This window comes from Arachis hypogaea, chromosome 10 (assembly GCF_003086295.3).
Source record: "Arachis hypogaea cultivar Tifrunner chromosome 10, arahy.Tifrunner.gnm2.J5K5, whole genome shotgun sequence".
Classification (NCBI taxonomy): Eukaryota; Viridiplantae; Streptophyta; class Magnoliopsida; order Fabales; family Fabaceae; genus Arachis; species Arachis hypogaea.
The window spans coordinates 105,940,285-105,965,673 of NC_092045.1; the positions used below are offsets into that span (position 1 = coordinate 105,940,285).

General features: G+C 36.9%; 2 protein-coding genes across 2 annotated transcripts; one reads left to right on the forward strand and one right to left on the reverse strand.

Annotated features, from left to right (window-relative positions):
• The first annotated feature begins 2,125 nt into the window (after nt 1–2,125).
• Nucleotides 2,126–4,180, forward strand: LOC112716304 (uncharacterized). Its single transcript, XM_025768183.2, has 3 exons — nt 2,126–2,604; nt 2,990–3,044; nt 3,693–4,180. Exons 1-3 carry the CDS (start codon nt 2,298–2,300, stop codon nt 3,823–3,825), a joined length of 495 nt encoding a protein of 164 aa, XP_025623968.1. The 5' UTR covers nt 2,126–2,297; the 3' UTR covers nt 3,826–4,180.
• Nucleotides 4,181–4,818: 638 nt separating this feature from the next.
• LOC112716303 (inositol-tetrakisphosphate 1-kinase 2) lies at nt 4,819–6,487 on the reverse strand. The gene is made up of 2 exons (XM_025768182.3): nt 5,579–6,487; nt 4,819–5,329 (listed from the first exon to the last, which is right to left on the reverse strand). The coding sequence occupies exons 1-2, from the start codon at nt 6,366–6,368 to the stop codon at nt 5,061–5,063; spliced, it is 1,059 nt and encodes a 352-aa protein (XP_025623967.1). The 5' UTR covers nt 6,369–6,487; the 3' UTR covers nt 4,819–5,060.
• Nucleotides 6,488–25,389: the final 18,902 nt, after the last annotated feature.

Sequence of the window (25,389 nt, forward strand, 5' to 3'; positions counted from 1 at the left end):
AGCAAGATTCATCGAGCAACTTGCGTGCATAATAAACTTCTCCAATATTTGAATTCCTATTAATAATTTTGGTCATGAGAAATTCACTATGCTACTGAAGTGAGGATCAATGTTAACATAAGGTTCTTCATGAGGAAAGTGTTGGTGAAGAACAAAAATGTTTGAAAAAATTGAGGAAGAACAAGTATTTGGACAATAACATACGATGATTGCTGAAATTGAGACACCATAGCCAGTATGTTCTTCGTTGTTGGTTAACAGCACGGCGGCCATGGAGATGACAGAGAAGAAGAAAATACGGAGCAAAAGTTATGGAGAAGAGAAGAGAATAATAGAATAATTTTGTCATTTCAAGTCCTATTTGTTAGTTTTTTTTAGTATAATATTTATTTGGTCATTCTTAATAATTTTGATATGATTGGTCTTTTTTATTGATTATATTCTCTTAATGATACTTGGCATTAATTTTTCTATATAAATATATGTTGTTTAATTTATTTTTAATATATATTTTATATAAATAATTAATTTAGTAATTAAATTTTAATGTATACATATATACCTATCGTAGAGTTTTTTTTTTTTTTTGTTCGTATTCACCTGTCAATCTATCATAGAGTTTTATGCGTGAGTGCTTTAATTCTTTGAAGTGAAATGGACTGAAAATCCGAAAGAGTGCGTAGTGAACCTTCAAACGGAAATACCGTAAGTAAACAAACATATAGGTATGTAGCATATATAATTCATGAAGCCATCCAACCCTAAGATTCACCATTTTAGTTATAGAATTCTTACTAAATTAACTAATAATAAAAGAATATTTAAGTCTTCATTGTTCACGGGAATGGTTGCTTAAAAAAACTATAGCTATATATAATAGTTATATATTTTATGATGAATTATGATCATATATAAATCAATGAAAAAGGTGATATTGGTCAAATATTTTAAAAAGCGGCCAACAGTTGGACGATATAGTATTCATAAGATTTATTTCCTTCATTAACAAATCTTTTAAAAGATCAATTTTGATACAATATTAGTATTTTATATTGGCATTCAACTATATACATAATACTTTTTTTTTAATAGATACATAAGACTTTGAGATAGTAGAATATTAAAATGAAAATTTTTTGTTAGTGTGAGAAGATGTATTAGATATATGTCTAAAGTGTCATTTGGGAATAATTTCTCAGTTTACTATTTTTTTTTTATAAAAAAAAAAACATTACAAGCGGGGTTATGTTAAACATAAAATTTTGAGTTAATCCTAAGTGCAAATACATTATTTTTAAACCACGCCCACATTTCAGTATTTTTTTTCTAAATAATATACTTAAGACTCCCAGCATTTCTAAAGATTTTTTATTTTATCCCTCCATAAAAGTTTTTGACAGTTAATTGTTCGTCAAAATTTATTTTTTCAATTTTATCCTTTTGTTTCTCATATTACAAAACCCTCTCTCTTCCTCCAACCCGCTATTGCCGCCTCCACAAATATTTTTGGACTGCATACACTTGTTTTAAAAAAGAAATTTTTAAGTTCTCCTAAGTGAGTAGTTGGATAAGGTGAAAAAATAATTATCTAATTAAGTTTGAATCAAGGTGTTGAAACTTATTGCACTCAAAGTTACAAATTGATAAACTCTTCACTTTTTTTTTTTTAAGTATCTCTTAATCTGGTAGAATAAAAATTAATTTATTATGGATCCGAATTTTATTTAAAAATCTGTTATTGGTCAATAAATTATTATATATATAAGGTATTATTCGAAAATTTCTAACACTTTTTTAAGTAGACCAGTGAACTGACTAAGTTAGTTAATTTCTCACTTTGTTTCTTTTAAGTAATTCCCTTTTTTTTAGGTAATAAATCCTAAACTCTAAAGTCTAAACTTCTCTCTTTGTTATTTTATCAAATATGATTTTTGGATGCAGTCTTAACAAGGCCGAAGCCCAGTCCAAGCCAGTTTCTCACTTTTTTTTTTGGTCAGTCTATAATTTCGAAATAGGAAATAATGACGCTTCTTGGCCCAATAGAGGTCTAATTGTCCAAAAATTTCATCCCCACAGAATCATAAATCATTAAAAGAAAAAAGAATAAAAAGAAGAAAGCAACCAAAAAAAAAAAAACAGAAGAAAAAAGAAGCATCTGTTGTCTACCCGCCACGTAAACAGAGAAGAACCGCCTTAAAGGGAACCTTTTTATTCCCTTCACCTCTCTTTCGGTCTTTTTGCTTTCTATTATTTCCGAACTGATTAACTGACCACAAACACAAAAAAGTTAAAAAAAGATGCTGAGGCTCGCAGCAAAGAGACTTACCGGTGGAACGGCGTCGTTAGAGGCGGCGTCTCCGGCTGCTGCTACTTCAGTGGCACGGCGGTTTTACCACGAGAGGGTGGTGGACCATTATAACAACCCACGCAACGTCGGTTCCTTCGACAAGGACGACACCGGCATCGGCACCGGCCTTGTAGGTGCACCAGCTTGTGGTGATGTCATGAAGCTTCAGATCAAGGTTGATGAGGAAACCGGCAAGATCGTTGATGCTCGCTTCAAAACCTTCGGTTGTGGATCCGCCATCGCTTCTTCCTCTCTCGGTTAGTTTTCTTTTTCGTTCATATTCATTCATTGATCGATTGAACTTTTGTTGAACTAGTTTGGTGCGAGTATGCGACCTTAGATATAATTATTTTGGTTTTAAAATTGAAACTCGTGATTATTTTTGTTATTTAGAAGAGTACGAAAGGAATATTGGAGTTACAAAGGCAAAAAAGAGAGAGGAAGGGAAACCCTAGGGTTCGTGAATTTTGATATGTGGAGTGATGGTTGTGATCTTTTATGATGTAGATGAATATTACGTAGCTTCAGGAGTGAAAAATAATTGAATAAATAATAATAAAAAAGGGAAAAGATTCGGAGATTACTGGCGATGGTTCTGTTCTGCTCTGTTCTTAGTTTCTGTTTCTCTCTATCCTTCTGCAGCTACTGAATGGGTTAAGGGAAAGCAAATGGAAGAAGTCTTATCCATTAAAAACAGGTAAATATCTTATCTTAATTGCACTTTCCTTGGCTTGTGTAATTGGTGAAGTTTGTGCCGGTTAATTTTATCCTAATACGAGAAATGAATACGTACGTAATTGTGGCATGTTTATGAAATTATTAGTCACAAATAGTAGTAGTAGTATTATATATATATATATATGAGTAAAATGAAGTATTATGTTCATCATCGAGACTTTTTTTAGTCTCTTCATTTTTGTTGAAGGGGTATGTTATTCCAAAGTATGAAGAAAGTTATTGGTCATGGCAAATTTATGTGGTTTTGGTCCCGTATGATAAACATTTTTTTTTCTGAAAATTGGTATAATAGCAAGATAAATTCCATAGAAAATGAGTTTTTGCTTGTTTAATGCTGAAGTTAACATGACTGGTCAAATACATCATATTTTTTGGTGGTTTGATGGTTGAATTGCTAGCTTTAGAGGAGGATCCTTGGTGAGTCTAATGGCTGCGTAATAATATGTGCATCTTTTGCTGATTAGTGTTTTGAACCTTTTGGTCTGATGGATAATTTACCATCTTCAGGAGATTAGTTCTGATTTTTAACATGGTCATGCTTTCATGATTGTTAGTTTAGGATTGTGGTTTGGAGTCTTTTGACCCGACTTATGGTTATTGTCTACAGTGAAATTGCAAAGCATCTTTCACTTCCACCAGTCAAGCTTCACTGCAGCATGCTTGCGGAGGATGCCATAAAAGCAGCTGTTAAAGATTATGAATCAAGGCGTGCTTCCGCAAATGGTAGCGGAAAGGCCTAACTTGAGATAAATCTGCTAGTTTCTTTGTTTCTTCACTGTCTAGACTCTAGAATTATGAATGATGATGGAATCCACCATTAGTGTGGTTTCTTGATGGTATCAAATCAATGAGTTACTTGTACAAGAAGATAGGAGATAATCTTGGTTAGAGCTAGCCACAGCTAGATTGTATTATATTTATAAGAAATAACGCCAAGGTAAATACCTCTGTTGATGGGTATGTATGTTATCTGCATGGTTTGTACGCAATAGAATAAAGTGCATACTCTAATAGTGTGTGAATATTTTTTTGACCCTTAGATGATGGATTGTAGGATTAAATTTTAATGTTATAAAAGTATTATGTTTATTTAAAGTGTTTTAAATAAATAAGTAATATTTTTAAACAAATTTTTTTTATGAAAATTGCTTTTGGCATCTTCGTTTAAGTAGGTATTATAAAAATAAAGTAGAGCTACACAGTAATTACAGCATAGCACCACATTTTGACACTTTCCGGTTATACTGTCTTCCTCTCTTAAAGAAAAGGAAAAAAATGCTGGCGGTGTGTGTATGAAAAATGCAGTATGCTTACAAGATAATAGAGCAAGATTACTATCAAATGAGACTGCCTGTCTAAACAAGACAACTAATTTTGGTTAAGATAACTTCTAATATCTTATTAAATGGGATTATAATTCAACCAAAAAAAAGTCAATTATCCTCGTTCAATCATCTCTTTTTAATTCAATAACTTAGGTATGTGATGCCAAGATAAGAAAGGCATGTGATGCCAATGAGTTATAATTTAAATAACTTAGTCTTTCTATACTCATGCGAGTTCGAGCCTCTCTATTTTAGTAACAAAATCATATCTATTTTAGAAAAAAAATAATTATATGTTTGGGGAAAAGGTGCTTCCCAAAGTGGGGAATTCATTTCAACGGTTGCTATTTTGCGAGCATAAATCTCTGCACTTACGATGATGCTTTTGTCTCTCATATGTCTAGAACATAGTCACCTAAACAAGGGTCAATTAACAATTATTCTTGAAAGAGACATCAATTATGACAAAGGCAAACCAAAAAAATCTGAAACGCCAAAAGAAAGTTCCAAAACTAAGCAACGCTAGAAACACAAGACAACACAAAAGAAGCTACAGCGTTTAACCATCAAGGTATGGTCCACACGGTCTGTAAAAGCAAAAGTAGAAGACCACAACAACATTCATTCCTTCATTCACTTCCTAATTCTTCTCACACAGACACAACCGCAGCCTTATTACGCACACAATCCAACAAGAAATCAGTGATAAAGGACTCATAACATGGCAGCTTTGCATAACCAGGAAAATAGTTGATATCAATTACAAGGTACCTCGTGCAATACTTGGCATCTCTAATCACATCAATATTGAACAGGTTAAGCCCTGTTCTTTCCCTCAAAGCTCTTGCCAACTCCTTTATCAAACTCTCTTCTGGCATTTCAGCTCTCTCAATATTGCTCAAATGATTAGCACCATCCCCTATGTTAATACAAAAGAATACACATATCAGCATTGTATTGTTAGAAATATAATCATTCCTATCTTTTTATCTAATCGTTCGATTTCTTCGGATAAGTCGTTTTATAACCAAAAATCTTGTTAAATCTATAGTTGTGTTTCTGAAAAATTAATAATTGATATTTGTTAAACAACGTAACATATTTGATTAAATTATTATTTAACGATTTTCAACAAGTGACTGCAAGAAACAAATACGTCAATTATTACCATTGTTATCTTGAATGGTGAAGTTTGATATCTGAGAGAATTTGAGGGTACCCTTTAAGGCCTTGGCCTTATCTTCTGGTATGTCAGGCAAGGACGTTCTCTTAACGCACCTTACATGTTCCCCAGCAACATAAACCTTGAACACAACGCCGCCATGGTTTACGAACTCTTGAAGCACCACCGGGGTGGCGGCGCCGCCGGCGGTGTTCTTGTTCAACGTTTCTCGGAGCCCTTGGGCGTCGAAAACCAAGCAAAGCTCGTGAGATTTCATGGTTCCATCAGCATACAATGGCTTTGCAATAACTGGGAACCTCAAATTCGAACCCATTACCATTTCCTCCACTGAGTTCTTAGTTTTCTTCTCATCATCAACGACCACTTGGTGCGGAACACCAACGGTGGCGTTTTGGAGCGAAAGTGGCAAGTGGGACGCGGAATCAAGCATTGAAACGCGGTTTTGGAGTTTTTGAACGAGGTGTGGGGGATCAATGATGATGGTGGTGGTGGTGGTGTTGGCGCCATGTTTGGACAGGTATTCGTGAAAGTTAAGGTTGTTCCAATGTTTGGGTTGGAGCTTTTGAATGATGCAATGGAAACGAAGATGAGGGTGTTGTTGGATCAAGGGCTTGTTGATGTCGATTGGAATGAGTTGGATGCCTTGTTTTTTTGCGTGGTCAATTAGAGAGGGTCGTATCAAGTTCTGGATTTTTTTTTGTTCCAAAGCATAGCCTATGACATAGCTCTCATCATGAGTTTGAGTTTCATTTTGGGATGCTTGTTCTTGTGGCATGTTTGGGAAAATGAAGATCGGAAATTTGGAATGAATGGAGAGTTAAAAGTGGAGGAAGAAATTAAGATTGGAATGTGGGATATAACAAGTGTTAAATAGCGGCGCACTTGTATATGAAGCTCAGAGATGGCTTGAGTTGGATGCAGAAAAAATATTCTATTTATTTTTTAAATTTAATTTTGATGTAATGTTTATTAAATGTTTATTTTATTTTTATTTGTTATCTTATTTTTTTAAACAAAATTTATTATTATTGTTTTTTTTAATTAGTTATGTTTATCTTTTTTAATAGAATTATCTAGAAATTTTAGTTATTTTAATTTATTTTAAAATTTAAAATTAATTTAGTGATTAGTATAAATAGACAATAATATTATATTAAATGTATAAATGATCATCAACAAATCAATGTATTAAAATTAAACTTTTATTTTTTATTAGATATTATTAATCAATTTTTGAAAAACAATAAGCCAAATTCATTTAAAGTTATTCTATTATTTTAAATAAAATTATTTTAATTATTATCTCTTTAATATTATTTTGAGTTTTTGAAATTTATGAGATTACATTACAATATTTTAAATAAAATAAAAATTTAAGTAAAATCATGAAATTAATACTTAAAAATCATTAAATAATCTAATTAATTTGACTAAATTTTTAATATCAAAAGTCGATTTTATCCAAATTTTCACCCCTTTGAATAATGTGCAGTGATAACTGAATACAGTTGTGTGATTCAGTGAAGGTGGTTTTGTTGAACACACTACGAGATTCGAAAATGAAGGGTCGGCGGTGCTAGATCCAAGGAACTTAACCTTGGAATAAAAGTGTAATAAATTTTTAGTGGAGAGTCAACGATGGCGGTGATAATGTCTACGTTGTTCTTTCAATCCGGTAACGTATACAATTTTTTTTATAACTGATGTTATTTTAATATCAATATTTTTTATTTCATTAATTAAAAAATTAAATATATAACTAGTTAATAATAATGTTTTTATATAAATATAAAAATATTTAATGTATAAATAATATTATTATTGTTTTTTATTATTTTCTTTTACCAATATTCATTCTTATTTGCGTTTAGAAATTAATATAAACGATGTTATTATAGATGTTTTGAACGCGTAGTTGTTAAGGATATAAAGGAAAAATATTAGTAGTGATGTATTTATTATTATTATTATTATTATTGGATAACAGATATTAATGAAAATTTCTATCTTTTGGTGACTTAAAAAGATAAAGCAAAGGAAAAATATACAAGAATGTACTTGAAGGGTCTGAGTACATGTTTAGGTGAAGAGGAATAGAGTATTTGTTGGTATGTTAGAATGGCGAGATTAGATTTGAGGAGTATGAAGATAGCATCTGCAAAGACATTCGATACTTAATTTAGAGAACTATAAAAGTAAAGATTTAGTGTGTAAGGTTGAATGAATAACTAAACTTATTTTTTATAGTTGGCATAGGTTATTTTATCAAGTAGAGCTTCTGCTATTCAAGATTTTAATGAATTTGTTGAGATTTGGAATTGTTATAGATGGGCTGGTTGTAGAAGGCTCATGAGAGATCCGAATAGTCAGATCCGTAATAGTTATTCCTAGAGTAGGAGAGCATGCTAGCTTGATCTTATTGCTGATGTTGGTGAGTTCGGTTCCAGTAGATTAGGGTCTTGCGAGTCCATAGTTAGAATGTGGGGTTGTCTCTGTGTCTAATCGTTGCGTTTCTCGATGATGGGATGTGCCTGTTGTGCTTTTCAAGGCATCATGATGACACATAGTGGGAGAGAGAAGAGCTTGTTTTTCCATTTTTTCCCTTCATTCCTCTGCATTTTCTTTTTGAAAATGTCGGGGGTTTTATTTTTACCCCTTTATAATTGCCTTCTTCATTTCCATTTTTCTTTTCCTTTATCTTTTCAAACATTCCTGCTGCTTTCTGTGATCATTCCATTGGTTAACCGTTGCTGTTGTTGAAGGGCTGTGGTGCTGCGTTTTCCTGAGTCTGCATTGTTTGCTGCTTTTTTTTCTCTTTCGGCTCTTTGAGAACAGATTTGTGCTTTTTTCCACTTATTTTTACACTTCGCTCTTTTCATTTTGAGAAGTTTTGGGGTTTCTTTTGCGTTGTGGTAAGAGAAAATTGGGAGGGGTGCCACTGTTTTAATATTGGTTTATAAACTATAGATTTGGTCTTGGGATTGTCTTAGGATTTTGTGTTTTATGCATTTCTAGGTGGCGAGCTAATGGTAGTGCCTCCTTTAGATATAGGTATGGTGCGGCGGATTGCGGTTCAGGAAAATTCGGGTCCTATTTTTCCGACTGGGGGCATAACGGATTGTTACCAATGGGTGACTTACGACGTGTCGGGTACGCCTTCTAGGTTGGGTGAGGATGACCTCCAAAGGCTTCGGGAGGAAGGGGTCGTATGCGGAGGTGGTGAGGCGGAGCGACAGTATGAGCTTTTGCTTGCTGATGAAAATGAGAGTGTATGCTATCTCAATTTAGAATTTCCCTGAGTTCCTAATTGGATGTGGGTGTATGAGCCCTTGTTCATGAAGGTAGGGGTTCGGTTGCTCTTTTCCAAGTTCACTATGGCTCTCTTGAATTGGGTTTTTGCAAGCCAAGCCAGTTACATCCAAACAGCTAGGCTGCTATTCTAACCTTCGAGTTAGTGTGTAACTTTTTGGAGATCCCAACTCGGGTGGAGGTTTTCCTATTCTTCTTTATTTGTACCATTCTTCATAAGGAGGGGAAACATCAGAAGGATTATATCTCTTTCAGGTCTCTGCCGAATCATCGGATCTTCGGTCTGTTCAAGGATTCGTTTCACGTGTTCAAGGCGGAGTATTTCAAGGTCTGCCCTGTTCGAGGTCATCATCCTTTTTGGCTGACCATGGAGGGGGAGTGCCAAATCTCCACTTATTGGAATTTCGGAGCTGGGACTTCCTATCTGACGAGGATAACATATGAGGGTCTGTCTCCCGAGAACAAAGATATCGCCGATGTTTTGTTGGTGGTTTTTGGGGACAGGCCGTTGAATCCTCGAGATGTCACGGGGAATCCCGAGGCGGGCCGGTCTTATGTTTGGTAGGTTATGTTTTTTTACTTCCTAGTTTATATTTTGATTTTCGATGTCATAACTTATAGTTTTTAGTGCTATTGTATTTTGTAGTTGGTATGGCTGATGGTCAGACAACCTTAGCGAGGTTGAAGGCTGCCTTTGTTCTTAGTTCGGGGAGCGGGGGTGATAGGACTTCTCGTTCAACTCCTCAAGCTACCTTTCTTTGCAGTTCTCATACCATTTCTTAGGAGGTTGTGGCTGAAGGAACTCATGGGGATGATGATCACTAAGAGTTCCCGATTCTCGAGCCTGATAAGAAAGGTAAGAGGCCGGTTGAAGGGGGCAGCAGGTCACGATTGCTTACGTGATGAATCGTTCCTTTGATATGCCCGGGTTCATTAATCAGCATCTGCTGCTCAAAACCAAGGACTTTTTAAAGATTGTGGTGTCATAGAACAGGCTAAATCACTGTATCGCGCCCTCCTATGAGTTGATGCTCTCTTAGAACCTTCTTCTGGATGGCAAGCTTCATCAAGCATAGGCACGGTATTCTAAAGGCTCAGTTGGAAGCGTTTGTGGCCGTTAAGTTGAAGGCAGTAAAGGAGGCTGAGGATGCCAGTTCAAAGATTTAGTTTTTGTTTGACCAGGAGACTGAGCTCATGACTCAAGTGGCTGCGGCCAAGGTTGTCAAACTCGCGAGTCTATGTAAACTCGTGGCGCTGACCTAGACTCGACTCGTAGACTCGTACGAGTTTACCTGTTATACATTTTTTTATAAAAAAATATATATCATGTATAAGATATATATATTTACTCAGATATAGACATTCAAAATTAACAATTTCAACATCAAAACACATAATAAATTAACATAATACTACAATTACAAGTTACAACAAGTACTCTAGATCACACATTTAAATCCTTCACAAGTATGTATCTAGTTCAACATAAAACACACAATCACACAATCAAAGCTTTATAAGACACAACCAAAACACAAAAGAAAACAACAAAGCAACAATTAAATGTTCTAATAAAGTCTAAAACTTAAATCCTCCAATATCTTCATCTTCCATGGCATCAACATCATCATCTTCACCATCTTCATTAGAAACATCATTTCTTTCAGGCTCAGGTTCAACATGGCCAACAAAATCATCATCATCATTCACATGTTCATCTTCTTCCTCTATTAAATTTTGTTGTGGATCCCCAATAAACTCATTGTCACCTCCTTCACCCATGTTGAATTCATTACTATTCATACTTGGAATAGCAAATTCATTATTATTTGGATCATCATTAGTATTGTCATTCGTTGGCAAGTGAGAATGCTCAACACTTTCAGCAATATTTTCATTAACATCTTCAGTTATCCACTCATCATCAGAATGCACTACATCAAATTCAAGTTCTGGAGTTTTTCTAATTTGCTTACCCTTTAACTTCAAATTATACATTACATACACTAAATTATTCATTTTCTTTTGATGCAATCGATTTCTTCTCTTTGTATGAACCTACAAACATATAGTGCCAATAGTTAATAAATATACAAAAATTAACATTAAAATGAATAATGAATAGTTCTAACATATAGTGCCAATAGTTCAAATGCACTCCAATTACGTTCACAACTAAATGAACTACAAGTTAAGCTTAGAACTCGGATAGCAAACTTCTTTAGTTCTGGACAACTATCTCCATAGAAGTCCCACTACTCAGCAGGTAGCATGGTCTTCCTACTACTCTTTGTAGTTTCATTACCAAAGAGGCCTCTAGCATAATGAAAGTCAGAAAGCTGTAGACCAACCTTTTTCCTTTCTTCCTGGTTAGGAACCGGTTTTTTCAAATAACTATATAGACCAATCTTAATGTTAGCATCATCAACCATGAAATTAGGTTCGTAGTGATAATGAGGATTAAGATAATACGCAGCAGCATGCAATGGTCTATGCAGTTGGCTTTTCCACCTTCCATCAATAATTTCCCATATAGGTTCATAACTAAAAATAACAATGCAAATGAACAAAAATAAGAAAATTAAATAAATAACTGAATATAATAAAAAAACATGGTAACATGATACATTGATAATCAAATATTAAAGCTTTCAATTAGTCAAGACTCAAGATTACCTCTTTTTAACACAACCGAAGTTAGTCTTGATTGTTTCTTTGGCTTTTCTCATGCCTTCAAAGATGAAACACATGGCTGGTTTTTCATCTGAATCAACCAAGCGAAGGACTGTAATGAGAGGAGCAGTAGCCTTGAGGCATATGACAATATTCTTCCATAGCCTATTATCCAAGGCCATGTTTTGGACTCTTATTCCTTCAGGCGTTGATGCAACCTTAGTTGTCTTCCAATCATCAGAAATAAACATAGTCATCAACGGTTCTTTATTATCATGAAGACAAGTGAGAGTCAAATAGGCAGTGGCGAATCTTGTGGCACCTGGCTGAACCAAGTCCTTTCTCTTTGTAAAATTCCTCAACATGCTAATGAGCATACTCCAGGAGTAGATAAAAGTGGCTATTTTTCTTCCCTTTTTTATGGTTGTTTCATGTACCTTTAACTTCTTTTCAAAATTCTCCAATATCAAATCAATGCAGTGTGCAGCACATGGTGTCCAGTACAAACTTTTTCTAGTCTCCATCATTTTTTCTCCAGCAGCCTTATAATTAGCAGCATTATCTGTAACAATTTGGACTACATTCTCTTCGCCAACAAATTCTACAGCATCTTCTAGCATTTTGACAACTTTATCCGTTGTTTTTGATATGTCAAAAGTGTCCAATGAATAAAGAAAAACTGTTCCTTTAGGGCTGTTCACCAAGAAATTACAAATACTACGCCTTTTTTAATCAGTCCATCCATCCGACATGATTGAACAACCAGTTCTGTTCCACTCTGCCTTAAACTCGGTAAGCATTTCATCAACATTGGTCACTGCTTTCTTTAATTGGGTTTCTCTTAACTCATGGTAAGAAGGGGGGTTTGTAGCCAATTCCATATCTCCCAACCATCTCACTAAACTTTAAAAACTCGGGATTCTTAATAACATTGAAAGGAATAGCACTTTTATAGAAAAATATGGCACATTGTTGATCACATTGTTCCTTTAGATCCTTCTTCATCATTTGATTTATTGTTGATTGAACTTGAGCCCCTTTTCCTTTTGTGATAAAGTTGTGAATATCTTTTCCCTTTTGTTGAGAATTGTCCTTCTCCTTTTCTGTTTGTTCAGGATAATCCTCATCATCATCGAATCTTCTCTTTTTCAATGATGCTTCTTTAGCCTCCACACAGACTTTCAACATCACAGCCTTAACTTCTTCAGGTACTGAAGCACAAGGCTCTGAATCCTCTTTAGTACCGGCAAGATGATGCTTGAATCTATAAATCCCTCTGCTTATAGTTTTTGAGCAATAATTACACTTCACTTTTTTACCATTTCCTTGAACATCAATCCCATGTTTCCATCCTATATCACTTCTATTTCCAGTTGCATTTTTTCTCCTAGAAACAACAGGTGTAAGTCTAGGAATACTAGGAAGCGAAGACCATGTCCCTAAACCAACATTTTCAGACATTTTGTATTTTTATCCCTAAAAATCAACAACTCAGATAACAAATTTAGATTCAAATTATCCACTAACTAAATTGAGATTCAGATTATCCACTAACAAATTCATATTCAGATTATCCACTAACTAAACTAACACAGTAACACTAACATTTCAGACTTTAGAGTTTTAGTCATATATTCAGACACATTAACAAAAAAACCACTAACTAAGTAAGTATTAAGTAACAGTTTAAAGTTTAAACCAGACAACCAGTAAACCACAGTACCACACATTTTAACCATGAAGCATGAAGCATGAAGCAGCATCAGTTTACTAACTTATTAAAGCATGAAGCAGCATCAGTTTAATTTTTTTTTTAACTTATCAAATCTCATTAACCAATTCTGTGTATGATTTAAACTAAACTAAAAAAATTTAAAAAGTTAATATCAAAAGTTCAAAACCAAAATTGCAGAATTCATACCCAAATTGTTAATATTTGAATTTGTTTAAAACAATTACCTTGGAAAATAGGGCAAAATTGAAGCAGATCGGCAGTAAAGAACAAGGGCGACAAACAGGGGAGGGGAGGCAAACGCAGTGAAGCAGAACAGGGGCGAGTGCAACGGCCGATGAACGCAGAACATGGGCGAGTCCGACGGTCAACGAACGAAGAACAGGGGCGGTGAACAGCATGCCGTGAATCGTCGAGTACTCCGACGTGGGTGGTGGGCTGGTGTCGACAAGGAACCTTCACTGCGTGGTGGTGGGCTCTGCGACCCTGTGTGGGATGAGGGATGAGGGATCCGTCCGGTGTTCGGCCTTTGCATGGCGGCGCAGACAACGGTGCCGGTAGATGGTGGCGATTCAGCGAAGTTGGAGAAGAAGAAGAGAGTGAACAGTGAGGGCTTGGTGGAGTGTGTACTGACTTACTGGGTCTGGGTTAGTGGTTGCTGTTGGTTTTTTTGGGAGGGGGCCAAAACGATGCCATTTTGGCAAAAATGGCACCGAATTCAAACTCGCTGACTCGCTAGCAAACTCGCGAGTTTGAGCGATTCTGTCCGAGTCTAGCCGAGTCTACCCAAATCTATCCAGAAATGAGTTTGTGTCCGAGTCAACTCAATTACACTACCTAAACTCGTACGAGTTTACAAGTTAACTCGCGAGTTTGTCAACCATGGCTGCGGCACAGAAGTTGGCTGCCGATGCGGAGAAGGTTGCCACTACTGCCTAATCTGAGGTCGATGCCGCGAGGGCGAAGGTGGAGAATCTGAAGAGGCAGAATGCGAACTTTCTCGCTGATGCCAAGGCTGCCATTTTGCCACCGAGGAGGCCTTAAAGGCTTAGGTCTAAGTGTTTGCTTTAGATGTGGATGTGTCCGTCATGGGAGCCTTCCAAACTATAAAGGATGGACAGATCATGGACCTTGAGTGATTTTGCTTTGTTTTTTTATTTTGTGCAAAAATTTGCTAAGTTTTAAGCCATGTGTTTAGCGTATACATTGTTTTTATGGCCTCTTAGGGCCGTTTGTGCATGATTTGGCCTCGTGGTTGGTCGTTTTTTGATTAATATGCTTTGTTATTTTTGGATATCTATTTAATTGGCCTCGGAGGTTATCGATTGTCGGGGTATTCGCTTTATTTTTTCTCGAGTTTCCATTTTATTCGTTTTTGGATTTCACTCGTTTGAGGACGTATTGAAAAAACTTTGTCGGAGAAATGAAAAATTTTATTAGAAATTGTTTAAAGAAATTTGGGCCTCGTTAAAACCTCCCATTGTTTGTGGTAGAAAAGAATGCCCGAAAATTGGTCTAAAACGAAAAAAATGGCTGCAAAAAGAAAAGAAAACTAAAGCTCTATCGATATTTACAAGTTACCAACCCGAGTATCCCCGTTCATGAGAAGTAGCGTTGCACGTTCATGGTGTTCCACAATCTCGGTAACTCATTCCCGTTGAGTCTTTCTAACTTGTATGCTCCCTTTCCAATTACGAACTTAATTTGGCAGGGTTTCTCGTAGTTGGGAGCTAACTTCCCTTCTCCCAAGATGTGGGGACCCATGTCCTGGCGTCGCAAGACCAGAAGTCCTTGTTTGAACTCACGCTTTATCACGCCCCGATTGTACCTTAGGCTTACTCTCTGTTTTAGGGTTAGCTCTTTCAAGTGGGCTATGCTTCAGTCCTCGTCAACTAGGTCCCTTTTGACTTCTTCATTGGGTCCTCCCACGGTCCTTCTTGGTCTTGGCTTTTTGACCTCAACAGGAATCACAACTTCTATTCCATAAGTTAGTCTAAAAGGGGTTTCTCCGGTTGAACTTTGTGGGGAAGTTTGGTAAGACCAGAGCACGGAGCCTAGTTCATCTGTCCATAGTCCTTTGGCCTCATCCAGCCTCTACTTTAGTCCTTTCAGAATAACCTTGTTAGCCGCTTCGACTTGGCCGTTCGTTTGGAGGTGTTCTATTGAGATAAACTTTTGTGAGATGCCTAAGCCTTCTAGGAACTTGCGAAAGTACTTGTCCGCAAACTGAGTTCTATTTTCTGATATCATGACCTCCGGAATGCCGAACTGGGTTATGACTTACCTCTAGAAGAATTTTTGGCATTGGGGTATTATGTTTGTGGCTATGGCTTTTGCTTCGATCCACTTGGTGCAGTAGTCAATGGATATGATTAGTAACTTTACCTGTTCTGGTGCCGTGGGGAAGGGACCCATGAGGTCGATTTCCCAGGTCCCAAATGGACACTCAGCCGATATGGTGCTAAGTTGCTAGGGGTTGCTTGGAGGAAGTCGGCATATATTTGGCATTGTTTGCAATGTTTTACTAACTGGAGTGCATCTCTGATGATTGTCAGCTAGAAATATGTGGGTTGGATGACCTTTTGTGCCAAGGTTTTTCCTCCGACATGGTGGCCGAAACATCCTTCTTGAATTTCGCAAAGGATGTAGTCCATTTGGTGGGGTTCTAAGCATTTTCAAAGGGGTTGGGAGAGTCCTTATTTGTACAGTTGCCCAACTATCCAATGTACTTAGCAACCTCCCGTTTTACGCATTTTGCATCCTTGGAATTTGTCGGTAATATGCCACCTTCCAGATAGGTCGTGATGGGAGTAGTCCACGAGGGTTCTGTGGAGATTGGCAAGTTTGTTGGGCCTTCTGGAAGAACTGCAGGCGTCCTTACGATCTCTTGTTTCAGGGATCGATTCCTCGTGTATGGCTTAGTGATTACCAACTTGGAAGGTAGGTCTGCTCTAGCATTCTTTTCTCGTGATATGTGTTGGGTTATTACCAAAGTGAATTCAGCGGTAAGCTCCTTTACCTTAGAAAGGTACTTTTACAGCAGGGGATCCCGTGTCTAGTAATTGCCCTTGAATTGGGAGCTTATGACTTGGGATTCACTACAGACTTCCAAATTTTTTATGCCGATCTCCTTTGCTAGTGATAACCCGGCAAGGTGTGCTTCTTATTTGGCATAGTTATTGGATAACGAGAACTCGCAACGAATCAATTACTTAATCATTATTCCATTATGACATTCCAAAATTACTCCAGCTCCGTCGGAGTTATTGTTTGAGGATCCGTGGATATGGAGTTTCTAGAGGTCTAGTATTTCATTTCCTGGGGTCATTTTAGCAAGGAAATTCACCATTGATTGGGCTTTGATTTCGCCCTGGGCTCAAAACGGATTTCGTATTGGGAGAGCTCGACAGTCCATGAGAGCATTCATCCAGGGGAGGTCTGGCTTCTGGACTATTTCTCGACGATCCTTTTTTCATGAATTTAAATAAGGAAAGTGCCTTCTATGCTGAGACTCCAGGAAGCGTGATAAGGCGGCCAAGCGACTAGTTAGCCTTTGGACGTCCTTCAATTTTTTCAGGATGGTTATTTCGAGGATAGCCTAACATTTTTCTGGGTTAGTGTAACACCCTCACTATCAGAATGTCACGCTTCCGGCTGTGCCACTCTGATAGCTTGGATATTACGAAAACTCTAAACATATTTAATACTAATATAGGAGCCTGTTTAAACTTAAAATCGCATAACCTTTCTAAAACACTTTTTCATTGAAAACATAAACATATATGTACATACAAACCAGATACAATACCTTAATTTATATATATACGTAACACTAACTTACAAGCATACATATCATAAATTCCTATCCCTCTTCCAAAATTAATAAAAATAAAGGCAAGGGAAAAATAATAACTAAGATAATACAAAAATACCGAATAACCAGAAAATGAACATAACTCTTCTGAAGCTTTCTTGCCTATATCCTGAAAAGGAAAAACCTGTAAGGGAGTGAGAACATCGTCTTCGCTGGTTCTCACTATAAGGTTACAGAAATTGCTATAACAAGATACGTAAAATAAAACTATTTTTAAAGTACAGTGATCAATATTCGTCTTACGTGCCTTTTTGAAATCTAAAGAATTAACATCCAAAAATCCATTTCAAAAGAGAAAATCAGCTAATTATCCAAGGCTTGGAAAACTTTCTCCTTTGTTATAAAAATCTTAAAATCTTTCCTAGACAGTATGAATGACCAACCTGTCCCCAAACATAGGTTCATTAAGTCTATGCTGAACCAGTTTGATTTTTTGTACTTTACTAAGACATAAACATGAAAGTAGTTACCTATGCAGTATAAATGATCATCTTGCTCCAAGCATAGGTCCATTAAGTTTATGCTAAACCAGTCAAATACTTTATACAGAACTAGACCTCAAACATACCAACCACGGCCACAGGCCCATCTAATCCAACACGGCCCCTGGCCCAAACAGCTCAATCATCAACCAACTCATCACAAACCACCCAATCAAACACAATCATAATTCATGTAGTTCAAACATAATCAAGAGCAGTTACAACAAGTATAATAGTTAGCAGTTAACATAATTATTCACATAGGCAAACCAATTATAATATGCAAACCCAAACAATGTCACATAGATGCAAATGATGAATGTCAGTTCTACTGGCTATGATATCACATTGTCGGTTCAATTGCCAACCCGACACATTTCCATGGAAATGTTGTCTTTCGGTCACGAATAAATGGGAACCCCTTGGGATAACGTGCCCGGCACACAGTCCAGGATGTCAGTGCCTGCACACTCCTGTGATCCGAAAGGATGTGAGAGGGATACTCTACCTCCGACCTCACATCTACACGTAAGCGGGATTAACCACCATCCTTAGGCAGGTGCCACAATCTCGACAAGCAGGATTAACCACCGTCCTTGCCAGGCACAAGCGACTTATCAACATTCTCATCAATATCAAATCTCTCAACATAAGCGGGACGAACCCGGCCCTTATGCCTACCAAATAATAACTCGTCAATCTTGATGATATCCATAATAAATCACGCTCAATATCTTATTTCAAAATCATTCTTGGCCCATTTACTTTTAAATAACAAACGTATTCAATTCACATCTTGTCAGGAATCACTTTTCAAAACGGAGCCACTTTCCACATCTTTCCAAAACTTCCAAATAATCTCAAAACCATGCCAAATTCAAAATCTCTTTTAAATTACTCAAAATCATTCATTTCTAAATCAGAATGTGGTCATAAAATTTCTCAGTGGAGTCTCAAGACTTCAGGGGAGAATAACCTAACTCATTTTCTTAAATTCATTGAAAACCTCTGAAACCTTAACTTCTTGATTTGAACAAATAAAATAGAATTTAAATCAGAACCAAGTCATGTATCCAATTATTCCGAACCAATTTCAAAACCAACTTACTTAAACCAAAACTAAATCATTTAAATCGAAAACCAATTTCAATTTCATTCTTAAATCTGTTTCCAAAGGCTCGGAAATTGTTTCAATTTTACTAAATCAAAGTTTTAGAGAATACTTCAAACTTTTCCTAAAATATTGTAAAGTGAAATTAGTTAATCACAATCCAAGTTTCTTTTAAATCCATTAAAACTCCTCCAAATTTGCTTACTTAATCAAATTCCAAAACATAATTATTTTCATCTTTAAATCGACTTTAAAACATAATTCTTTTTCTAAAATAGTTTACATTCAAAATATAATAATTTTCTTAATAAAAGAGTTCAAACCTAATTCATTTATCAGTAATTCAATTCAAAGCATAATTCATTCTTTTAAAATATCGTTTCAAATAAAGTCTCAAATTTTGTAGAAATTTCGGCTACATTTCCCCTAAAACTTGGACTTTGCCACCCTTTCCGGGTCCCAACCAAACCAATCATCAACCATTCTCAGCGGGTTTAAAACCAAATCAGTTTTCAATAAACAAAACTTAGACTATTAAAGTCATTTCAAATCAACCAATCTAAAAATCTCAAATTTATCAAAATCAGACATTATTTCACTCAACAAGCAACCGTATTCAACCAAGACATAATCAGACAATTCATAAGACTCACATAATTACCGAAAATACATTTCGCACAGCATATCTATTTATAACAAATTCCAATTTAAAATGAATTAAATTTTATAAACAGCCCCTACCTCAACTCGTCAAAACCATAACCCAAAACGTGTCAATGAAACCTTTTAGCTCAACCCGAAACCAACAGCAAACGCAAACTCAATCCCTGATCACTTTTGCAGCACTTACAGCAATTTAATAATGACATGCAATGCTCAGAACACGACCCTACATTAACAGAACCTCAAAGTTTACAACCAAACATAACAGAATACTAATGCAGGGGTTTCTGAAACATATATACTTACCGAACTAAGAAAACAAAATAGTGGTGGTCACTGAACTGATTTAACAGCAGTCCCGACAACCACCTCGAGCGGCAGCGACGACTAGAAGTCCCGTGACAACGACTGTAACAAACATGCAGTGATGATAAAGATCTTGAAAACTCAAAGGAAACGAAAACCAACTTAAAACCCTTACTGGCAGTTGCTATTGGCAACAACAGTTTTGTTCACCGGCAACAGGGGCTTGCCCGGCGGCCAGAGGTTCAAGCAACAGCGGATCTGGCGGCGACGGGTCCTTCAGCGGTGGCAAAACGTGGCAGCTCTTATCTCTCGCATTTTGGCTCCTGACGGTGACGCACTCCACGACGGCAGAGCAAGCATGATCGGCGACGGTGCGGGATGGAGGTGACGGCACGAACGGCGGCGAAGCGGGTTGGAGGGGATGGCACAAACAGCGATGACGCCTTCCTCTTCTCCCCATCGCTCTCCTCCTCCTCTGGTGTGTGACGACGACGCGGCTGCGGTGGCTTCTCCCCTGCTCGCGTCTCTGCTCTATCGACGACGGCCAAGGCGACGCGATGGCATGGCCCACCAACTCTGGCGCCCCTCCACCAGCACTCCCTCACCTTCAGATCTCCCTCTCTTCCTCCCCCTTTCCTTCTTTCCCTCTTCCTTTCTTTTCTTCTTTCTTTCTTTTCTTTTGTCTGAAGCTGATGAATGTTAGGGTTTGAGGAAAGGGTTGTTGTGCTGAGAGAAGAGTGAGGGTGGGTTAGGGTAGTAAATTAAGGTTTGTGTATAAATTGGGGGTTTTTAGGTTTAATTTGAGTAAGGTAATTTTAAATAAAATTCAAGTATAGAGTATTGATTTTAAAAACTAATTGAAATTTCTAAAATATTATTTGTTGTATAAAAATACTAATTGATTCTCAATCAATTTCTCTAATTAAAAATACATAGTAATATAATTAATTTTATTTATCCCTAAAACTTTAAGTATTGAATTATGAAAATGTAAAATATTTAAATTAAGTCATATATAAAATTCTTATCATTTGACGACTACTAACTTTATAATTTAAATATAGGGAATAACTCAATAATTATAAAATTAGATAAAATCCTAATTTAAATAGTCAAATCTCATTATTTTTGAATTTCTAAGACTTAAAATTGTAATTAGGAGAATAATCCATAATTATAGAGTTTGGATGAAAACTTTAGTTTATTTCAAATCCAATCAATCAAATCTACCTTTAATTATTTTTAATAAAATAATTTCTGAAACTAAAACTGTAAATAAATATATATGACTTGAAATTAGTTCGTAATAACTTTTCAAAAGTTTTGGGACTTATAGTTAGCTTCCACACCTCTTTGTGCGGTCAAGAAGCCCAAGAATTTTCTAACCTCCATTTCGAACTCGCACTTGGCTGGGTTAAGCCGCATTCAGTGTTTCCTTAGTATTACGAATATGCTCGTGAGGTTAGAGATCAGTGAGTCATCTGAGTCTGTGTAATCGATGCACATTCGCCATTTATCGTTTGCCTTTTTAACCATGACAATGTTGGCCAACTAGGCAGTGCAAGGTATTTCTTGGATGAAGCCGGCCTCGAGTAGGCCCATGACTTGTCTTTTAACTTTTCCCGCTCTGTCTGGTGACATTCTTCTTTTTCTTTGGCTAACAAGTCTAGCCTTCGGGTTAATGGCCAGACGATGTGACATTAGGTTTAGATCTATTCTTAGCATATCAGCGAGTGTAAAGGCGAACATGTCTATATTTTCTTTAAGCATCTTGATGACTTGTCCTTTCAAGACAAAAGGGAGGTTCTTGTTGACAAAGGTGAATTCCTCCTCTGTTTGTCTAATTTGAAGGTTTTCCATGTCCCTTTTCAACTCCGGTCTCGGCTGGTAAACCTGCTGGGAATCTAGGTCAGCAAGAAAAATTCTAGCCGTATCACGAGATCCTTTTCAAAGCACTAGGCCGGTGTTGCTACATTCTGCTGCTACCATCCTATCACCATAGATGGTTTCGATCGTTCCATCGTCAACCTAGAACTTCATGATGAAGAACTTTTTGAATATGACCGGTGAGAGGTCATTAATGGTCTTTCTCCCGCGGATAATCTTTTATGTCATGGAGTCTTGGAGTACCATGAATTTGGAGAAAAATGTTTTCATTTGGTTTTCGGTTCCTATATATGGTGATCGAAAGCATGATTGAACCGTCTGATTTGGTGAAGTTATCTCCAAGGCCAATTACCCTGTTGAGGTGGTTCGGTAGGTTTTCATTTCAGAGCCCTAACTTATCAAACGCTCCTCTGAAGAGGATGTTGGAGTTAGTTCTGGTATCTATTAGGATGTGTTTCATCGTCCCTATCCTCACCTTTGTTGATATGACGAAGGGAGAGTATTCCTCTGACGTTCCCTTTTGGCAGTCTTCCGGGTGGAAGGTGATTGTCAATGGGTCAGGGATTTTTCTTGGGGCAACTGCTAGTAGTCGAGGGTCTTTTTTTAGTGTGAATTTAGATTTTTCTTACACATTTTTGCCCGTGATAACGTTGACCACTATTGTCGGGTCCTCATCTCCACTATCTCAAGAAACAATTTTTATCACCCTAGGGTTTTGCCCTTCATCTTCTGTGGATTTTTCTCTTTCGGCTCATCGGGGTTCCCTGATGATTTTGGCGAACTCAGGGAGTTTTCCATCTCTGATGGCTTATTTAAGAACGTCTTTGAGGTCGCAGGAGTCTTGGGTTCTATGCCGATATCCCCTATGGTAATCACAGTATATGCTTTTGTTACAACCCGTGTGTTCCTTCAGTTGCCTAGGTTTTGGAAGTATGCCTGGTATACTTCAGTAAGTGGAGCGGGCAGAAGGGTGTAGTTTGCGAATCTTCCTACCTGTGGTAGTCGGTTGTAAGTTAGGGGTCTGAATTGTTCTTTGTTGGATTCTTTGGGAGGTGGGTTGGTTTGAGGTGCCGTGTTGCCATGATGCCATTTATTGGCGGCCATGACTTGGCTTACCTCCTCGTCATTTATGTATTTCTGTGCCATGCTTTGGATTTCATGCATTGACCAGACGGGTTTCGTTATGGGGTGCTTCTGAAAGTCTTCATCCATCAAACCATTAATCAAGCACAGGTTGGTTATCGAGTCCGTTAAACCGTTGATGGTTAGTCACTCATCATTGAATCTATCTAAGTACTTCCTAGTGGACTCTTTCGGGCTTGTATAACGCATAGCAAGTTAATCAGGTACTTTTCTTTGGCTATACGTGTGGTGAATTGTACCAGGAATTTCCAAGAGATGTTGTCGAAACATGATATTGAGCCATTCGAGAGCACGTTGAACCACTTGATGGCCGGGCCGGCTAGGGTCACCGGGAAGGCCCAACATCAGACGGCGTCAACTATTCCTTCCAGGTTCATCTTGGCCTCAAAGGCTGTTATGTATTCTTAGAGATTTTTGGTGCCGTCATACTTCATGTTGGTTGGCTTGTCGAACCCTTTTGGTAGCTTTACTCTCAGGACTTTCTTGGTGAATGGGGTTGCTCCCATTACCACGGATTCAAGTTGCCTTCGCTTAGAGTCTTTCTCCATGGTCCTCCCAATCAAATTCTCAGGATCGATTATGATTCCTACGCCTCTCGTGATGTCGATCTGGAGTTCTCGATCTGTGCTCTCTTTTGGGGGTGGTTCGGGAGGGCACTTTGCCCGTGTGCTCTGGTTGGAAGTGTTGGTTTGTGGCAATCCGACCTTCTAGAGTTTGAACGCGGTGGAAAAACTTCTAGATTATGCGATTTGTATCTTATAACGACCCGTATTTTTAAAAGTCTAAATAAAAAAATTTATTTTATTGATTTGAGCTCCTTATTTTCAGAAACTAATTTATTAAGAATAATTAAATTGATTTTATGAATATTTTGAGTTTAAGTTAATTAATATTTTTATAATTTTATTGTAATTGAATATTTTACATAATTAAAAATAAAATTTGAGTAATAAAAAAAACGATGAAAATTATATAATTTAATTGGAGTAGTTAGTGTTTTGGGTTTAAATTTATATTTTATAAGGAAGATTAATTAGATTATTTTAGATTTTAAATTGGAAATAGTTAGTTAAATTTATTAGTATGTTGATAAATAAAAAATTGTGTTTACAAAATAATTTTACGGTATTATATTTCAATCTTAATTATTATATTATCTCAAAGATTTTGTAAAATTGCTATACTACTAGTGTGTATTTTACTCTGATCCTAACCCGAATTTTATCCTAACCCACATTCACTCACAGCCATTATAACCTTTTACCCCACCCACACCCACACAGAAAGAAAGAAAGAAATTAGATAAGAGGGAAAGAGAAACGAAGAGGGAGAAGAAAGGAAGAGGAGGGGGAAGAGGGAGACGGTATGGTGGGCATCACTACCACCAGCGCTGCCGTCGAGTCACCACAGGGGAGAAAGAGAGAGAAGTAAAATCGCGAAGAGAGAGAGAGATTGATGGAGATGTTTATGCCATTCATCCTCATCACTGTCATGCATCGCCGCCACCACCGTTGGGTCTGTTGCCGTCAAGTTCGAAGGAGAAAGGGAGAGCGACGCTGAGAGAGAGATATCGACGGAAGCCAGTGAAGCGCGTGAGAGAGAGAGGAAGCCGATTCTGTCACCACAACCGCACCGAGTCATCGTCATCATCGTGGGAGCTCGTTGCCGTCGTTGGCGGGTGTCGCTGCCGCTGCTGTTGCCAAAGCCACTGTGTTCATCACTTGCTCAGTTTTACCCTATTTTTAGTTCCCCTTTTATGAGCCGAAGTTGCTGCTGCCATGGTGATGGTCGCGAGGATTGTTTGTGTTTAACAAAACTATTACCGTTGCTTCTCCGTTCCCCTATTTCTTTTGAGTTGCAATTGCTGTTGAACCACCAGAGCTTCGGGCCGCCGCCGTCACTTGCAGTAGCTGTCAAAACTGTTGCCGGATCAATTCAAAGGCTATTGCTTTGTTCTTTTGTTGTAGGTCGAGTTCCGATAATTTTATGATTGAAATAAAAGTTGTTGCTGTTGTTGCGGAAGTAAATAGAGCCGTGGATGCAGCTGCCGCTGTTGTGGGCCGAGGAAAAAAGGGGATCGTTGCATTTAAATTTGATGGTTTCGACTAACTGAGGTAGAAAATTCATTTTTAAAATTAAAAGTTTTTAATTTAAGAATGTCCAAAAAACTTATTAAGTAATTACAATTTTGATAAATGTTTTGTATGACTAATTGATGAGAATTAGTTGAATTGTGGTTGTGAATGGTGATTAATTTGGTGTTATTTGTTAAATTAAAATATGATGAGTTAATTATTTAAAAAACTGTCATTTTGATAATTGATGAATTGAGTTTGGATTATGGCTATGATTGTGACTGGTTTCGTTGTTGCAAGTGATTAACTAATGAAATTGATTTTGGTTTGAGGCTGTGATTGTTATTGATTTTCTGATTGCTTTAAAATCACCAGAAGTTTTGATTTGTAATTGATGGTAGAGTGTTAGTTGATAAACTAAATTATGATAAACTGATTATTGGGAATATGTTGTTTTGATAACTGCTGATGAAAGGTTGGTGAATTGTGAAAAAAGAGGGAACCCGTAAGGGTGGTTTAAGTCCATTTTTAGGAAAAGTTA